This window comes from Quercus lobata, chromosome 10, assembly GCF_001633185.2.
Source record: "Quercus lobata isolate SW786 chromosome 10, ValleyOak3.0 Primary Assembly, whole genome shotgun sequence".
Classification (NCBI taxonomy): Eukaryota; Viridiplantae; Streptophyta; class Magnoliopsida; order Fagales; family Fagaceae; genus Quercus; species Quercus lobata.
Genome location: NC_044913.1, coordinates 22,364,355 through 22,384,616, shown reverse-complemented (window position 1 = coordinate 22,384,616; position 20,262 = coordinate 22,364,355). Strand labels below are relative to the sequence as shown.

At 37.0% G+C, this 20,262-nt stretch overlaps 1 protein-coding gene across 1 annotated transcript; it reads left to right on the top strand.

Annotated features, from left to right (window-relative positions):
- The first annotated feature begins 9,043 nt into the window (after positions 1-9,043).
- Positions 9,044-14,650, top strand: LOC115963140 (piriformospora indica-insensitive protein 2-like). Its single transcript, XM_031082034.1, has 4 exons — positions 9,044-9,582; positions 10,385-11,421; positions 13,689-13,795; positions 14,108-14,650. Exons 1-4 carry the CDS (start codon positions 9,379-9,381, stop codon positions 14,449-14,451), a joined length of 1,692 nt encoding a protein of 563 aa, XP_030937894.1. The 5' UTR covers positions 9,044-9,378; the 3' UTR covers positions 14,452-14,650.
- Positions 14,651-20,262: the final 5,612 nt, after the last annotated feature.

The following is a 20,262-nucleotide window of genomic DNA, read 5'->3' as shown; positions in this document are numbered from 1 at the left end:
GCCGATCCTAAAAAGTATATTGTCTTTTTTTCTTTTTTATCTTTTTTTTTTTTTTTTGAGAACAATCTGTCCTTCATTTTGTATATTAAACAATTACCCTCTGAGGGTTTTATCCGTCAATGTTTTATTTCACAATTTTTATGCCTGCTTTATCAATCTTTATCATTTGAAAGTTGCATAAATATCCGTCCTCTTAAGTTGTTTGGAGAATTGGCCATCTTTATGGACTTGTATAGTTTTAATTTTTGGACGAACTGTCCTTGTAGTTTATCCCGTCTTTCATTGCGGATTTTGAAATTTTCACCTAGTGGGGTGATCCGTGAAGTTGACGGGCTTGTATCCGTCCATTTAGAACTAGTTGTTACTCGTCCGCTTTATGGGCTAGTCGTCACTCGCCCGGGACTACCCATCGTAGTTTATGGGTTTTTTTTTATACGTCCATTTTTTGGGTTTAGTAATAAATTTAACCTATTCGTGACCCGTCCATTTTGTGAACTTGGCAATTATATCCGCCTTATGGGTGGTCCGTCTACTTTGTGGACTACAAATATTTCCACCCTATGCATGATCCGTCCAATTTGTGGACTACAAATATTTCCACCTTATGCGTGACCCGTCCAGTTTGTGGACTTTGTAAATATTCTCACCATGTGGGTGATCCGTCCACTTTGTGGACTTTGTAAATATTCTCACCATAATATTCTCACCATATGGGTGATCCGTCCACTTTGTGGGCTTTGTAAATACTCACCTTGTGGGTGATCTGTCCACTTTGTGGACTTTGTAAATATTCTCACCCTGTGGGTGATCCATCCACTTTGCGAACTTTGGTAGTCATCTGCAACCCACGGTTATCCGTCCTTTTTTTTTTAGATTTTAAGTAGAAAAACACGGTTGTGTCTGAATAATTCCTCATTTAAAAAGAAAATGCATTTGTAGGAAAAGTACCTGCCCTCTTGGGCTTAAAAAGGCACAAAACATTGTAGCAAAAATTATTAAAGGAAAACTAGTAATTGTAGCTAAAATTAAATAAACTGGGAAATTGGGGATCATCGCTGTTTTTCATATTATCTCTACTGGTAGTATTTCCGTAGATGCTCCGTGTTCCATGGGTGCTGCAGTTTTTGTCCGTCCATCATCTCGAGGTGGTAGGTGTCCTTCCTTTGCCATGACGCAATCCTGTAGGGTCCTTCCCAGTTAGGGCTGAGCTTTCCTTGCAAAGGATCTCTAACGGCACCCATTACTTTCCGTAGTACAAGATCACCGACCTGAAAGTCCCTATGCCTCACTTTGGTGTTGTATTGTTTTGCCATGAGATTCTGATAACGCGCCAACCTTTGCTCTACTACTGCTCTGACTTCGTCCACTAGGTCGAGCTGGAGGCGCATGGCCTCTTCGTTCTTATCTTCGTCGTAGCTCTCCACCCGGTAGCTCGTGAGCCCCACTTCTGCGGGAATGACAGCTTCAATTCCATATGCAAGTCGAAATGGTGTCTCTCCAGTGGGTGTTCTTGTCGTGGTCTGGTATGCCCATAGGACGCTCAGTATTTCGTCCAGCCAGATACCCTTTGCCCCCTCGAGCCGAGTCTTGATTATCTTGAGTAAGGACCGGTTCATGACTTCAACTTACCCGTTTGCCTGCAAGTGTGCGGGTAACGAGTAGTGATTCTTGATCTCTAACTCCGAGCAGAAGTCTCTGAACGCGCTGTTGTCGAATTGCTTACCGTTGTCAGAGACCAATACTCTGGGTATCCCATACCTGCATATGATATTCCTCCAGACAAAACTTTGGATGTTCTTCTCCGTGATGGTGGCTAAGGCTTCCGCTTCTACCCACTTAGTAAAATAGTCTATGCCAACTACCAGGAATTTTAGCTGCCAAATCGCCGTCGGGAATAGGCTCATGATATCAAGTCCCCATTATGCGAACGGCCAAGGTGTCATCATAGGGGTCAGTTCTTCGGACGGTTGTCTGATGAAATTGCTGAACCTCTGGCACTTGTCACAGGACTTGACATAAGCTTGCGTGTCCTTCAGCATTGTAGGCCAGTAGTATCCTACTCGGATCAATTTGTGTACTAATGATCGCGCGCCTGAGTGTTTTCAGCAGATACCCTTGTGTACTTCTCTCATTACGTAATTTGCTTCCTCGTAGCCTAAACACCTCAGGTACGGTCGAGAGAAACCTCTTTTATATAAGACGTCTTTCATCAGCACAAACCATGATGCCTGAACCTTCAACTTTCTTACAATGCCTTTCTCGTCCGGTAACACGCCGGTTTTAGGTAGGATATCAATGGCGTAGTCCAATTGCATTTAGAGTCTACTTCCTGCATACTCATTCCGTCATCGATAAGTGAAGAAAGTTGAACAAATGATAATACCTGTTCGGGGACAAGCATAAACTCGGCTGATGCAGCTTTTGCTAGATGGTCGACACATTCATTTTCTTCCCTTGGGATTTGAACAAATTTGACCTCGAGGTCACCTATTCGGTATTTTACTTCTTCTAGATACCTCTTCATTCTATCATTCTTGCACTCGTAGTCCCCATTGATCTGACTCGTTACCACCTATGAATCGCAGTGTACGACTATGTTTTCTGCACCCGTAGCCTTTCCGAGGTCTAGCCCTGCCACCAAGGCTTCATATTCTATCTCGTTGTTGGTTGTGGGGAAATCCAGTCGGATCATACATTGGATCTTATCTCCCTCTGGGGTTTGGATCACTACGCCGGCTCCTCTGGCTCGTCTATTCGAAGATTCGTCTGTATAGATATTCCACTGTCTTTTCTCCTCCGCCACCTAGCCGTCTCCGAGAGTGAATTCGGCGATGAAGTCAGCTACTACCTGCCCTTTTATGACTGTCCATGGGCGGTATTGGATGTCAAACTCGCTCAACTCTACTACCCACAAAGCCATTCTTCCTGCTGCTTCTGGGCTACTCATGGCTTTTCTCAATGGCTTTTTTATTAAGACAATGATGGTATATGCTTGGAAGTATGGCTTAAGTCTTCACGCTGCGATTATCAACGCGAAAGCCAACTTCTCCATCTGAGGGTACCTCTCTTCTGCCCTTCGGAGTGCTCGGCTAGTAAATTAGACTGGTTTCTGGGATCCATCCTCCTCTCATACCAAAGCTGCGCTTACAGCAGCTTGTGAAACAGCTAAATATAGGTAAAGCTCTTCTCCCGGCATGGATGGACTGAGCAACAGTGGTGATGAGAGATATGCCTTTAAGTCGTTGAATGCCGTCTGGCATTCATCTGTCCACTCGAATGATTTCCTTAGAGTGCGGAAGAAGGGTAGACACCTGTTCGTCGCTCTTGAGACGAACCTGTTTAGAGCTGCAATCTTTTCGTTTAAACTTTAGACCTCCTTAACCGTCCTTGGTGGCTCTAACTCCATTATGGCCTGCACCTTCTCTGGGTTGACTTCTATTCCTCTTTGGGATACCATGAAGCCCAAGAATTTCTCGGCCGTCACTCCGAACATGCACTTGTTTGGATTCAGCTTCATGTTGAATGATCGGAGTGTGTCAAATGTCTCCCTGAGGTCGTTTAGGTGATCAACTTCATGCAGACTTTTTACCAACATGTCGTCAACATAAACCTGTACGTTTCTGCCAATCTGGTGAGCAAACATCTTGTTCATTAGCCTTTGGTATGTTGCCCCAGCATTTTTGAGTCCAAAAGGCATCACCTTGTAGCAAAATAATCCCTGGCTTGTAACGAAGGAGGTCTTCTCTTGATCAGATTCGTCCATCTTGATTTGGTTGTAGCCCGAGAAAGCGTCCATAAAACTTAGGAGTTGGTGTCTCACAGTCGAATCTACCAAGGTGTCTATCCGTGGGAGTGGGTAGCTGTCTTTAGGGCAAGCCTTGTTGAGGTCCGTGAAATCTACGCACATCCTCCAGTTTCCGTTGGCCTTTTTAACCATGACGACGTTTGCCAACCAGTCAGGGTAATATACTTTCTGAATGAAACCTGCCTCTAGTAACTTTCGAACTTCCTCAGCTATGGCCTTGTCCAGCTCCTAGGCGAAGACTCGTTTCTTTTGTCGGATTGGAGGGAATGAAGGCGACACATTTAACTTGTGGACCATGACTGAGGGGTCGATTCCTGGCATGTGTTCATGACTCCAGGCGAACACATCTTAGTTATCTTTGAGGAAAGTCGTGAGCGTTTGGCGCACTGGCCAACTAGCTAGTGTGCCAATTTTAGTCGTCCGTTCTGGCCATGTGTCATCAAGTCTCACCTCTTCCAGCTCTTCAACTGGCTCTGCTAGTGCTTGTTGCTCTTCGATACACATCGTTTGCTGTTGATCCTCCATTTCCAACATGGCAATATAGCATTCTCGTGCTGCTATTTGATTTCCTCGCAGTTTTCCCACCCCATACTCCATCGAGAATTTAATCATCAAGTGGTATGTTGAAGTCATCGCCTTCTAGGAATTGAGAGTGGGCCATCCGAGAATAGCATTATAGGCGGACGAGCAGTCGACTACGAGAAACGTTACCTCCTTAGTGATCTGCTGAGGGTAGTCACCTGCCGTCACAGATAATGTTATTGCACCCAAGGGGAACACCTTTGTTCCCTCAAATCCCACGAGTGGGGCATTCGTTAGGGTTAACCCTTCCCTGTCAATCCTCATTTGCTGGAATGCCAGGTAATATAGGATGTCCACTGAGCTGTCGTTGTCGACGAGGACCCGATGCATGTTATAATCCCCTATTTGTAAGCTGACTACAAGTGCGTCATCATGAGGATGGTGAAGCCTCCGAGCATCATCCTTTGAAAATCCGATAACGGGGTTATCTATTCGTGGCATCTTAGGTACGGATCCTGTAAGTTGGATGCTATGGACCATTCTGAGGTAAGTTTTGTGGGCTTTTTTGGAAGATCCAGCTGCGGTTGTGCCCCCTACGATCATTCTTATGTCCCCTATAGATGGTCTAAGGCGCTCGTTCTCCCGTCGTGGAGCCTATTCCTGGGGCGGATCGATTCTTTCCTTACTGACGAACCTCTGTAACTTCCCTTGTCTAATAAGGGCCTCAATCTGCTATTTCAGATCGTAGCAGTTAGTTGTGTCATACTCGTGGTCACGATGAAAGCGACAATACTTGTCCCTTGGCCTCTTATTGGGATCTCCCTTTAGTTTACCGGGGAACGTCAGTGCTCCTTCATCTTTGATCTGCATCAAGACTTGATCTACCGGGGCGGTTAATGGGGTGAAGTTGGTGAACTTTCCAATGGGGGGTCTAGGGTGCCTTTCATCTCGTTGATCTTCGGTTCTAACAACCTTTCACCCCCTATCCTATCGTGTGTCCTCATGTCTCTCCCTCTTCCTGGGCTTCTCCTCGCGAGCTAGCAATGCATCTTCTACGTTCATGTATTTGGTAGCTCTGTAGAGTACATCCGACATGGTTTTTGGGTCATTCTTGTATAAAGAAAACAAAAACTTAGCCTTCTGCAACCCGTTAGTGAATGCAGCTACGAGTATCTTATCGTTCGCTTCGTCAATTGAAAGGGCCTCCTTGTTGAAACGAGTTATGTAGGACCGCAGCGTCTCGTCTTCTCACTGCTTGATGCTTATTAAGCACGCGGTGGACCTTTTGTACCTATGTCCCTCAATGAAGTGCGAGGTGAACTGGGCACTTAACTCCTTGAAAGTACTGATGAAGATCGGTGTCAATCTACTGAACCAAACCCTCGCAGGGCCCTTCAGCGTCGTCGGGAATGCCCTACACATAATCTCGTTTGGTATCCCTTGAAGGTGCATTAGGGTCTTGAAAGTCTCTAGATGATCGAGGGGATCCTTGACCCCGTCGTAGCTTTCAATTTGGGGCATGCGGAATTTCTATGGCAGGGGGAATGAGTTGACGGAGATAGTGAATGGTGAGTCAGTTCTGTTTACTAGGTCATCAAAATCATTGGACACTTGTCCTTTGAGGGCATTCATCATGACCCCCATCTGCTTCTTCATCGCCTGCATCTCTACGATAATAGATGGAGGGGCCGAATCCATGAGAGATGGAAGGCTCATGTTTTGCCGCTCTGGTCTGCTTGGGGCGTTGCTGCCCTTTGGCTTCTCTTGGTCCCTTCGTTCGGCACTGGTTCCTTCTTGGTTTTCCTCCTGAACATTATGTCCTGCGTCCCTTTGGCGTAGTTACTCCTCCAGATCATGGTTCTGTTTTGTGAGTCATTCTACTGCTGCCATGAGAGCCTGGACCTGCCTCTCTAATGCAGTAGATCTTGGCGGCTCGTCTCATTGAACGTTGTTGGTGGCAGCCATCGAGCAAGTGAGTACCATGCAACTCTTACGTTCGGGAAACGATAGTTTGGCTAAACTCTTCGATTTCCCCACAGATGGCGTCAACTGATGATGCCGTAAAATCACCAGTGAGCTACACAATCCTCGCACGCTTGAAATAGCGACCTGCAAGAAGAAAGAAATGATCTAACAGAGGGCACCGGTGTGGTGCCAGTCAAATACCCTCCGAATGTCAAGTTAGAACTATTCTCAACTCTAAAGTGCTAGAGATGAGTAAATTATGCGTACCTTAATTTGTAAGGGTATTGGGGCTTTTATAGTTGTAGAAGGTTGGCCTCTCTTCCTTGATGTAGAAGTTTTTTCCTTATAGGAATCCTCTTGAGCAATCCCAAACGTGATGGACAAGACATTTCCTTGTAGAGAGGGTTTTTTATTAACGCGCATATCTTTCGAAGTTCTCATTGCACTAGGATTCCAATTTCCTTTGGGATTCTCCCGTAGTCAAGCGTGTGTAACAAGTATTTTAAATTAGGGTTCCAGCTATGCCCTGGGCTTACCCATTCTCGGCCCATGGGCTAAGATCCGTCAAGCCCATCATGGTGAAGGTCCGTCATCCCAATTTTTACCCCTTCAATCAGTTTAAATAAGGTAAATTTATATGAACATGATTTCTCCAATCAATTGGTTCAAGACAAGATGCTTTACTACATAACTTTGAATAAAGTTTTGTATATGCAGGTGAGGAATTTCATCCAATATGATGGTTCGTGAAATCTTTTACATTGGTTGAATCATATGATTTATTAAATAATTAATTTTAAAAAGTCAAACAATTATTAAATAGGTCACATAACTAAAAATACATATATATATATATATATATATATACACTTATTTAACTTGTCATTTAGTGGGTTGGAACTTGGAAGAACTTTCTTTCAAATTCAAATAGTTAGGTGAAAATTTCTATCCTATTATTTTCTCTTAACATTTAGTAGAGGTTATCCTTTGATTGTAGCTTTGTGCTAACATTGAGCATAGCTAGGTTATCCTTTTAACGGTAAGTTTTTGCTTTAATGTTTCATTGTTTCAATGGGACTAGGCCCATCTCTACTGTAGCTATCTAAAGATAGATTGCACCAATTGCACGTAAGATTATTAATGTAAAGCCCATCATCAAGAATAGCATTATTGAATCCCTAATATACAGCAATACTCTACTGACTTCTATAGTTATATCCATGCCCATAAAAGATGGAGAGAGAAGAAATTAAGAACCCAATTAAGTCACCTAAAACTAGCCGCTGAATAAAGTTGGTACTGACAAATGAGGAATGATGTTATAGGAGATAATGTGTTTTTTTGAGAAGCTATATATTATAGGAAATAATTGAATTGTCCACCATGCTAGCTCCTTAAAAGCTGATCTCTCTGTGATGACAAAAACAAACAACAGAAAATTACAGTAAGTCTAGGTTTTAATTTGTCTGTGCAGGCTCTACTTCAACGTGCATGCTTAGGCTTGCCTTAAAGATGGTCCCCTACAAACCCTAGTTCCAATAATCCTCTCACTCCAAATCTCAAAAACCTTAATAACTAACGCCCAACTACCATGCACTTTTCGTCGGCCGACTTTAATTAGAGATAACAATGTCTTACTGGCTAGTTTATTGCTTTACAGAAATTTGTTAACCTAACAATCTAGTATATTCATCTACCACAGTTTGCTTTATTGGCCGTTTTCACAGTTTCTTCAGCGCAATAGTATACATATAGATCACGTTGATGGTTTACTATTTATAATTAGTAATTGCGAATAACTCTGCTCAATTTAAGTTTAGAATTTGGTTAACGGGTGTCTTTAAGCCAGATCATTTGTTATTGAACTATTTTTAAAAGGTTTTAACATTACTTTTATGATAAATATAAAATGTCATCAAAAAAATGTTTTTCTTTTTCCATAAAAAGATTTTATAGTTATTTCTTAAACTAATGCTCATAAAATATCTATTAACTTTTCACTATTTGTAAAGTCATCATTCTGTAGTTTCAAAAAAGTAAAATAAAACTAAGGATCTTATAGCTCAATGTTAATACATTCTATGTCTTTGATAACTAAGCTCTAAATTTCGTCAACTGTTGAATTATATATTAAAAAAATGGAAGTAAAAACTCAGCTTAGTTATCCTTAATATACTTAATTACTGCCATTTCTAAGAAAGAAATACTAATAAGTTCATGTGTTTGCAATTTATTTAATGATGTTCCCTAAAGTTCTTCCATTGCAAAATTGAGACACCTTATATATATCATAGGATTATTTATGAGACCACTTTAGTGTTAAAAAGAAAAGGATCAAGATTTGTGTAATCAGAACCATTTATTTTAAAGTATAAGATCTATATTAAAAGAGTTACTCCATACGGTAGAGTTTCCTAAAAATTTTAGATAATCTTGATTTAAAAATAAAAAATAAAAACTCTTTTGTAATTAGAGCAAAAGTTAGATTATTTTTCTTAAATTTAATTGAAAGTTTTAAGTTACCACAATATGAAACTGTAACTAAATTTTACTCATTTAATTGTAGATATGATTTGTAATTCTTTATTTAATACTTTTAGCCACGATTATACCCTTTAGATAATCCTTCACCAAAAAAAAGGAACATGCAAGCTCACAAGAGACCACTCTCCACTATAGAGAGTAGATGGCTATGGTTTTAAGAAATCTCATTTAAGAGCTTTCCCAACTTCAGCTTCTTTCATCCTACAGTCTGGCCTTAATATTGTAACTGCTCTTAATTATTTCTTTTTCTCCAGCCTCAAGAATAGTTTCTTATACTATGTTTATTTTATGGCTTCTTAGCTTGTGCTCTACTAACTACTTTGTTGAGTATAGTACTAGTAATTAGCATTATATTGGAGAAAGGTTTCCCTCCAAGCCCTTGATGTTTTCTTTCAGTGTCTCGGTCCTTCTTTTCCTTACTTTCCCTGATTCTAACACTGCCCCGAGTTCTTTCTTTTTATGGTGTTGCACCTAAGAAGACTTCTTGACCAGCTTATAATTTAGTCATTTTTCTTTTCCACTTCTTATTCATCTATCTTGGAATGGCCATGAATAATTCCATTTTGACATTTATGGTTCTTCTAGTTGGCTTTTTTGTTTTCTGTAAAGGCCAGGAAGACACTTCAATAGGTCCCATGGAGAAAAATGAGCAAGAAGCCCTCTATGCTGCTATTCAAGGGTTTGTGGGGAAGTCTTGGAATGGCTCAGATCTCTATCCAGACCCTTGTGGGTGGACGCCAATACAGGTGCAAAATTAATCCCAAACATATTAACTCTCTCTCTCTCTCCAAAGGAACAGTCATGATAGATATTATTCGAACATAATGATGTTAAAATCATTCTACAACTAATTTCAAGTTTTACATTTTCATGCTGGCAACAAAATGAAGGACATTCACAACCATAATCTTGGCAAAATTTTAGAAAATAAAAGTTACATGCTATTGCTAAGAAGGGACCTCATCCAGTTCATTTCATTACAATTTAAGCTCAGATGAGCAGTGTCCAGTAGAAAATTATTCTGATATGTATGAAAGCCTTATCTTGTAGCATGTATGAAGCCTTAGCAAAACAAATTCTTGGATTATGCTTTCTTTTAGTTTTCTTTCTCTTATTTATTTATTTATTTATTGGACAAAAAGGATCATTCAACTATGAAATAGGATGAGTACGGTGCCTTCGAAAAATACAAAATCTACCTATGGAAAATATACTATTTTTTACTTCTTTCCGGATTTGTATCACTTCAATCGGCTGGATTTTTACTATATTTAGAAAAATCCATTGTTCACCTTTTGTCATTACACAAATGATTACTACCTTTTCTCCAAATATTCTATGATATTATTTTCGGTATGTATCAAATAATGTTGGTGTAATTGATGCATTTGATTGGTCACCTATCATTACATTCTATATATCAAATCATATATTGGTGTGCTAGCTCATTTATGCAAATGAAATTTCAACGTTTGTTTTTAATTTTGTCGTTTGAACTATTACTACATATTCCTTCTCTGAAATTTGGGTTTGGATAACCTTTTGCAGGGAGTGTCTTGTGATCTTTATAATGGATTTTGGTATGTCAGTGCACTGAACATTGGACCAGTTTATGACAACTCTCTCCAATGTACTAGAAGTGCAGAATTCACTCATCACTTATTCATGCTCAAGCACCTCAGAAAACTCTCATTCTTCAATTGCTTCTTTTCACCACACCAAAAACCAGTAAGAATCCCCACTTCAAACTGGGAAAACTTCACAGAAAGCTTAGAATCCTTAGAGTTTCGATCAAACCCAGGTCTCATTGGAACAATTCCAACCAGTTTTGGTTACCTTAAAAACCTCGAATCTCTAGTGCTACTAGAAAATGGATTGACAGGTGAATTACCACAGGAAATGGGCAGTTTAGTGAAATTGAGAAGACTAGTCCTTGGTGAAAACCAGTTATTTGGTCAGATTCCAGCAAGTTTTGGAGGCTTGAAGGAGCTCTTAATACTTGACTTAAGCATGAATAAGCTATCCGGATCATTGCCTTGGACTTTGGGAAATTTGACTTCACTCCTAAAGCTGGACTTAAGCAACAATATGTTGGAGAAAGAGCTGCCAAGTGCAATTGGAAACCTAAAGAATCTCACACTAATGGACCTTGGGAGAAACAACTTTTCTGGTGGTTTAGTTCAGTCACTTCAAGAAATGGTTTCCTTAAAAGAGATGGTGATGTCCAACAACCCCTTGCTAGGGGGTAATCTCAATGGAATCCAGTGGCAAAATCTACAAAACTTGGAATTTTTAGATCTTTCTAACATGGGTTTGACAGGGAACATTCCAGAGTCCATGACAGAATTGAAAAGGCTGAGATTTTTGGGGCTTAACAACAACAATCTCTCGGGAAGTCTGTCTCCAAGGCTGGCATCTCTGCCTTGTATTAGTGCTCTTTACCTTTATGGAAACGATTTGGCAGGGAAACTTGAATTCTCGGAAGGGTTTTATAGGAAAATGGGAAAGCGCTTTGGAGCTTGGAACAATCCGAATATATGTTACCAGACTGAATTAATGTTGTCAACAAGCAACGTACCTTATGGGGTAAAACCATGTAAGCAAGAAAGAGACTAAAATCCTTGAGAGAGTTTCAAACTATTTCCAAGATGAGTAATGGAGGGGAACTGGAATCAAAATTCCCATTTTGCAGCTTCTTTGGGAGGCTCAAGCTGTGGGAGTAATGGGTTTTGGTTAGCTAGCTTTTATTGTGCATGAAATCATATTTGTACTTTCTTTGATGTAGCTAGGTCTAATTGTAGTGTGTCTTCTTGACTTTTGAATAACAGAATAGGTTTTAAATTGACAAATGTAGCCCCAAAGACCATGCAACAACTACAATTATGTATGAATCTCGTAGTAATTAATTAATCTAGATCAAAAAAATACATGACTATATATCATATGGGCTAAAGCCGTTTCCATATCCTATACAATCTCTTTTGTTAAAAGTTTTTTTTATTGTTTAAGAGTTAAGTCATAATATATATTATGACTTAACTCTTAAACAATAAAAAAAACTTTTATTGTAGGAAAATATTAGTTATAAATTTTTTATAAATTTTATTACAAATTGTGGATGTAGTGAGTAATAATTGGTAAATAAGAAAGTGATATATAACTTGTAAAACCTTTTGTATGAAGTGTATATCTGACATTGTGTAGGAAAGGAAAACAAAAATTTTAAGGGGCTTAAAATTCTCTAATAAAAAATTGCCATATATTTTAACAATTTCGCTCCCTATTTGTAAGTAAAGATGATCACATCATATTATCATAACATGGTAAACTCTTGTATATATTATTCCGCCTATAAAAAAAAGATGATTTGTTTCATAATAATATGGTTGCATTGTTTGGGTAGGGTTGTAAATCTTGAGAGAGACACAACTCTTCTTAGGATTGTCTCTTTTTGAAAGGTTGCAAACAACTCAAACAGTTGATTCCATCAACATCCCAGGACTAGAGTACTTCTCTAGGAAATTAAACAATTTATGTTGGATATCTGTAAGAGCATCCGTAGTAGTTGGTGCAAAAATTATGTCATTTTGCCACATCAAATGCCTACTTTATTATTTTACCACATCATTTTACAACATCTCATTTATCAGATGTTTTATAATTCAATTCTATACATTAAAATAATATTTACTACACATTAAAATACATTATTTTGGTTTACCACATTTGTCCGTACCATTACAAATTTGCAATGGTACGGACACAAAATGGTATATGTGCCAAATAGATGCAACATATGCAACATCTGCTAGGGAACTATTTTTTGTGTTTGGTGTGGGATATGTGCCAAATATTTAGCATTTGGCACATATCCCACATACTATGGGTGCTCTAATCTATTTTCTCACTTCCCAAGTGTTACTTTTCTTTTTTGTCCCAAGTCATCTGATGGCCTGACCCACAACATGGCCCGTTGGGCTTCTTTGTTCAACTTAGAGACTCCAACCCATCTCATTCATTTCACTTTGGGCCTTTTGTGAGAATGTAAGATGGGCCGATTCCCCTGGCCTCTTTTGGCCCCCTTGAATCTATTCTTAAACCTTATTTAAAATTGAAAAAAATAAAAATAAAAAAATAAAATACACTATTAAGATGAAAATGCTGATAATAATGAAAATAAGATTCAACCATCCATTTACACAAGGAAAATGCTATATTCACAATATTTTCACAATACTTTCACAACAAAACTTAAGTAGTAGGCTGTTATTAGTTATTATAGGTGGGTAAAAAAGTAATTTAAATTGTGAATTCAAATTAGAATCAATAACAAACTACCACCTATAATTTCTATAATTTGTTATAAAAGAATAGTAAAAATGTAGCACTACTCTTTACCACGAAGCTTGATGACATTAGTTGACTTCCATATCCCGATAACACTACCCTGACTGAAGACTCTACAGTCTACATGTTGCTGATTTTACTCAACAGAATCAGCTCTCTGAAAACTAAGGCAGTTGTTAATGGTGTACCAAGTCAAAGATAGCCCTGCCCTTGCTTAACGCCAATCTTATCTCCATGCTCCAACAATCTCACCACCACCTCCACTTCTCACTCCTCATAATCCTCCCTCTCTGCTTCACTAACAAACTTCAAATTTAACACTCTTTTTAAGTCCAACTGGTCAGTATTATCCAAAGTCGCTTAAAAACTTGCACTATCAATTTTCCTCCCTTAGCTAGCTAGAGCTCCCAAAAATGGCTTCTCTCTTCATTCTCTCCTGCAAAGCATTTCTTCTCATGATTCTTTGTTCCTCTTTCAACCATTTCTTCTTTGTAACATCCACTGAATTCGAAGTTGGCGGCGATGGTGGCTGGGTTCTTCCCAAGTCTAGGAACCATGAGATGTACAATCAGTGGGCTTCTCAAAACAGGTTCAAGGTCGATGACACTGTTCGTAAGTATCACATTTCAAACAACTTTTCTCTTTGAATCTTGTTTTGTGTGGCATTTGTAACATTTTTCCTTCTTCATGCAATAATATGTGTCTAAAACAAGTAGGAACGTAAACTGAATCATTAATATAACCTAATAATGCATGACTTGTTAGTGTCCAAAAAACTCCTCAATGATTTATGTTGAAACCATCATAGGTTCAAACCTGTACTCTTAATTGTAACCCACCAAAATTTTTAACCATTACTTGACAAAGAAACAAAGAAAAATTATTATAATTATGACATTTTGAGACTTTGTAATATGAATTCAGATTTCAAGTACAAGAAAGACTCAGTTTTGGTGGTGACTGCGGAAGAGTACGATAAATGTCACTCGGCTCATCCTGTATTCTTCTCCAATAACGGTGCCACTGTCTTCAAATTGGATAAACCTGGCTTGTTCTATTTCATCAGTGGCGTTGCTGGACACTGCGAGAGGGGACAGAAGATGATCATCAAAGTTTTGGAGCCGGAAACCGCACCGCCTCTGTCCTCCAAAAGGAACACCACAACAGAATCATCACATAAGAGTGGTGCAGTGGAGATGGCTGCCATTTCTTCTCCAATCAGTGTGCTGTTGTTTATGGTGTCATTCTTTGGGGTCCTTTTCATTTGAATGCAATGCTATTTCTTAGTATTCCTTTCTTCTTCTTTTTCATCGTTTTGATTTAGTGATTACAGAAGGAACGTTAGATGAGACTGAATTTGTTTTTCATTATGTGATTGCTTTTATTCTGAAAGTCTGATTATTTTCGGTAGAGGATTTTATTTGGCATATTATCCATAATTATATTACTCTGGTGATGCTTTTTTTAGTGTTTTTTTTTTTTAATGTAATTTTTTTGTAAGCTCCTTGAGTTCTTTACTTTAGCGACTCTTAAAGAAGGGAATTCTAATTGTCTAATTTATTAAAGAAAAGAAAAGCTAAAAGTTTTATGTTCACTAGACTCAATTAGAACATTTAATCTTTTTCTCTATATAAAAATAAATAAATAAACATTTAGTCTTAATATTTTAGGTTAAATGCTAAAGATTCTTACTTTGAGAAAGAAAAGGGAAATATGGTTAAAATAGAAAAGCTATAGACACTACATAAACTTTAAAAATTGATGTGGAATAATTCAAATATTTATTTATTATATTGTTGATTTGGTACCAATTATATTTATTACCACATCAGTTTTTAAGGTTTTTATTGTAAAATTTATAATAAATTTACTATTTATTTAAATAATATATGGGGGTGCTCATCGGCTTAATGGGTCAGTTATAGGACTGGTTTTTTACGCCAAGCCAATTATATCAGTTTGTAGAAATTTCAAATTACACCACATTGCATTGAGTGTGAAAGGTTGATCACTAGATGAAAGTTAGTTGACTTTCACAGGATCGATTCAGTTATGTTGGTCGATTGGGCCGGCTTATTGGCTCAATTGACCAAACCTTGAGTTTCATCATTACAATAACTTGATACTAATGATTTTTGTAATCTATTGCAAAAAAAAAATTGACTTGATCTCAAAATTACAAAATTAAAATAGAAATTACGAGCGCTATTTGAACCAAGGTAGTTAATTTCGTACCGTACCGGCCGATACGGCCGAAATTTTCCGTTCCAGTGGCTAAACCGGTACCGAAACATAGTAATTTCGTGCCGATTTAAATACCGGCTATGCCAGCATTGTTTCGGCCATACCGTGATACATATCGAATTTCGGCCGAATAATGATTACCGGGCCGGAATTGAAATTACACCAAACGACCCAAAAACGCCATCACAATGACTATCTCTCTCCTCCTCGCGTCAAATATGGTCTTCCTTGTCTCTTTTTCCTCCTTAAGCCATCATTTTATGAGCTTCACGTTGGCAAAGATGATGCTTAATGGGGTTGCTAAGCAAAGCTAAACAGAGAGAGAGAGAGAGAGAGAGAGCTGAAAATAAGTGAAATGAAGATAAATAATGTTGATGGAATAAGACTTGATAAGTCAGTCAATACCGTGCATGTAGCAGAAAAATTGGTTGGAACTCGTGAAAATTTGAAAAAAGAAAACGTTGGAACTCATAAAAATTGAAAAAACCAACCAGTCTTTGGTCTTATCACCCATGCCCATCAAATACCAAATGGAATAATTCATTTTTCTTTTATGGATTTACCAACAACTTTCCCCTACCCCCACTTCACTTTTTTTTTTTTTTTCTTTTTAAAACTTGTAACATTTTTTTTTATGGTTGTAATTGAGCTAAGACTCTAAGTTTTTTAATAAAAAATGGGTTGTGGCATATTGAAATAGGTATGAAATTTGCATTTGTAAGAATTTATATGGGTTTTTATCAAATAATTAAATTTATAAACATGTAATTAATACATACTATTAATATATAAATATATTTTTTAAGTAGTGGTAATCCTGAAATTCACATTTATTGTGTTATATATATATATATATATATATAGATGAGTTCAAGTTACACCTGGTGTAACTTAATAAGAGTTACACCTTTTTCTGACCATTGATTTCTATTAGATCTAATGGTAAATAACACACTAATTACCATGTTATCAACTTTCTAAAAATAAGTTATGTCAAAGCATTAAAAGTCATTAATGCCTTTATATATATATATTAAAAGTCATTAAGCTCCACTTTCTCTCCCCATTGTCTTCTTCTTCTCTTCTCTTCTCTCTCTCATCTGCCTAGGCCTCTTTGAGCTCACCTACTCCTCCGCTAACCCACTCAACTCACCGGAGCTACACGTTAAATTCAGAAGTATAATTTAGTTTTAGATATAAGTCTAACACCGATCTGTTAAATTTTTTTACTGGTTAGAGTCCTCTGTCACTTAACAATAAAATAGGGGTGTTCTAGTAGTCTGAATGAAAATTTGATAAAAAATCAGAGAATTGAAGCTCAGTAAGAACTGAGTCAAAGTTAATTGTTATGATGATTTTAGAGTAGCATTGTTTTAGAAATAAGAGCCACACATGGGACATGGCACAACAGCCTCATTATTTAGGATATATGAAAGTCCATGGTGATCAAAGAAAATAGTGTGAAAGATATAAAAGGACAAATTTATCTATCAAAATACTCCTCCACGAAAAATGCATTTTCTATGGTTTTAATTGTAGCAGTCAGTAAATAAAGTCGAGAGTATGAGTAATTTTGGAAAGTTAAAATGAGGAAAATCATAGCCATGCCTAAATCAAAGAAGTCTTTGATCTCTTTAAACGAATCTTAGAGAAAATGAATAAAAGTTTCTTTTAAGGCCACTGCGATTGGGTCTGCCTCCTCAAGCTCCTTCTCATTCATGCCACAATATCGCAACTAGCTCCGTATTCACCATCGAAGAGGGTGGCATCGAATTTGCAGTTTTTTTTCCATCTTCCTCTCAACGTTTAGATGACTATAAATGTAATAAAGAGAGAGAGAGAGAGAGAGAGAGAGAGAGAAATAATAATAATAATAATAATAATAATAACAACAACAACAACAACAACAACTACTATTAATTATGCAAGATGAGGTGGATATAAGAGATTTCTAACCATTAGATCTAATAGAAATCAATGGTCATAAAAAGGTGTAAGTTTTGTGGAGTTATACTAGGTGTAACTTGAACTCATCTCATATATATATATATATATATATTAAATATATAAAATAGCGGTAAACTCAAAACGGTACACTGGTATTAACCGGTACCCAAAATATATCGTACCGATGGCCAAACCGATACAACCTCCGGAACGGTATTAACTTCCTTGATTTGAACCCAGCTTCAACCCAATTAGACTTTTCTACTTCATAAATCTCTTTGATGCACAAATATCCCATTTGTGTTTTGACTTCAACAACTTGGTTGCAATAGATTAGTTTTGTAGCAGCTTCACTTGGAACACCTCATAAGTCTTCAATACATTTGTATACACAAAATTTCTCAATTGTAGAAAATCAAACAAATTGAAAAAATGTGTTCCACAAATATAATTTTGTATTAATCAAGTAGTGAGTACAATCTCTGTTTTTTTTTTTTTTTTTTTTTTTTTTTTTTTTTTTTAACTCTTTTACAAAAAGTGCTCCTCTAATTCTATCTTCGTTGTGGTCTTGACTCGAACGCGAAATTTTCTTCAATTTGGTTGGAAGATGGATCGAATGGTCTTCACAATGAATCTCTGGCTTTGAGCTTGTTAGAAATTTTTTTTCCTTCAAGTTCTTCAAGCCCTTCGAATGTTTTTCGAATTCTTCAAAGATTCTTCAAGTTTTTCAAAGATTCTGAGACAGAAATTCTCCAGAACTTGGGCCTCCTGAAAACTTGGTGTTGAAAATGAGAGGAGATGTCCTCTATTCATAGTGGTTTCAGAGGATAAACTCCACTTTGAATTGATATGTTTGAAAATATGTAGTAGACTCTTGATTGGCCCATTTTCCTTAGAGGTTATTATCTCTATTTATCTATTTTGTTAAAGATCATATTTTGATAAAGATAATAATCAACAAAGATAAATAATTATCTCTATTTAATTTATTTATTTTAATAAAGATAATTATCTATAAATTTTGAATAGAAAATTTATCTTTATTTTATTCATTTATTTTAATAAAGATAATTATCCACAAACTTTGAATAAGGGATTTATCTTTATCTTGTGGGCCAAGTGACACGTGGTAAATTTCAATATGCCAATGTAATATCAATTTGGATGACACATGTTATCATTTGATTTAATGACATTAATTTAGAATTTGCCACTAAATTTTAATGTGGCATTTTATAATTCGCTTAAAATTTTGCCTCCTACAACATTAATGCTGAAGACGATGCTTGGTACAGAATCCTTGGTGCATAATAATCATAGCAAAATCTCCTTATTCACTTTCTGAACTTATAGGTTCAATAACTTGAGACTAAGGTTCTTTTTCTCAAGGTTCTCAGGCCTAAACTGGACCATATGGTCCGACTCGGTTTACCATGAACCTCTCTCAATTGCGGTTCTTTTAACTCTAGAAACCTCTCTATGAGAAAAAAGCATAGAATCACTCAAACCGACATCAAACCATATGGTTCAAAGAACTATGGCCTGTTTTGCAGTTTGCACAATTCCTTCTTTTGGCCGAAAAACAGATAACAACCGGTAAATATTTTGAAATTTAAAAAAAAAATCAAAAAAAAAAAAAAAAAACAAAGAGCCACATTACCATCATCGTTTAGATAGAGATTCTTTGATGCTGCTAAACAAGGTTGAGTCTGAAAGTTTGAACTAAAATAGAGAATTCAAACGGATATAAATAGAAGATGTTGAATATGAAATTTTAAAACTCTGAGAGAGAGAGAGAGAGAGAGAGAGAGAGAGAGAGAGAGAGAGAGAGAGAGAGAGAGAGAGAGAGAGAGGTGAAATACATGCACTACAAGAAATTTGGGTTTAGGCGACGTTTATAAAATGTCGCTAAAAACCCAAAAAACGTCACTATAGACACAAATGGTCTACGACGACATTTTAAGTGTTTCATTTTTTTTCTTCGTTGGACTTTTATCACCCACTATAGGTACTAAAAACACCACTATAAGTCCATTTGGGCTATAGCAGCATTTGCTATAGTGGCGTTTATAAACGCCACTATAGACTAATTTTTATTTTAAAAAGGCTATAGCAGTGTTTTAGAACGCCACTATAGTGCAGACCTATAGTGGCATTCTAAAAACGCTGCTATTGCCAAAAACCACCAACAAAAAAAATTGATTACCAATAATTAATTTTTGGTAATCAAAAGTTGTTTATTTTTTAAATTGAATTACAATTTTAATTAAATTAAAAGATAAAAAAACAAAATACATAAATAAAAAAAAATACAAACACTATAGCTAGCCCAGCAAATTCAAAATGAAACACAGACCCACCCAAAAAAATTCAAAATTAAACACAACATGCTCCCATGCAGAAATCTCAAACAAGGAATAAACCAAAACAATCATGATCAATACGAAACAGTATTGACTTCTTTGGTTACAACCCTTCACCGTAGTGTAAAACAAGTCACCTTTTGTGGGTAAATAAATTAAAGGGGGTGCATCATGTTAAAGTGTGATCAACCTTATACACTAACAGCTAGACCTATTTGAATTTGATGGCAATGTGAATAATTTTGGGCTAAAAATTTATTAATTTGGACCCTCGTTAAATTATTTAAACCTACATTCATTTTAGTTATTGCACATTTGAGTCAAAATATCCGAAGACCCAAACTAACATTACAAGTATTTTTTTAATATAATCTTCATAAATAAATTAATATAAAAAATAAACTTTATCTCTTAAATATTGAAAAGTAAAAACAATGTAAATAATTCAAGCTTGGGTGCGGTTTAAGGCATAATGCACAATCCCTAGATAGCTTTTTTGTTGTGTCTCTTTAATCAAATACTTTT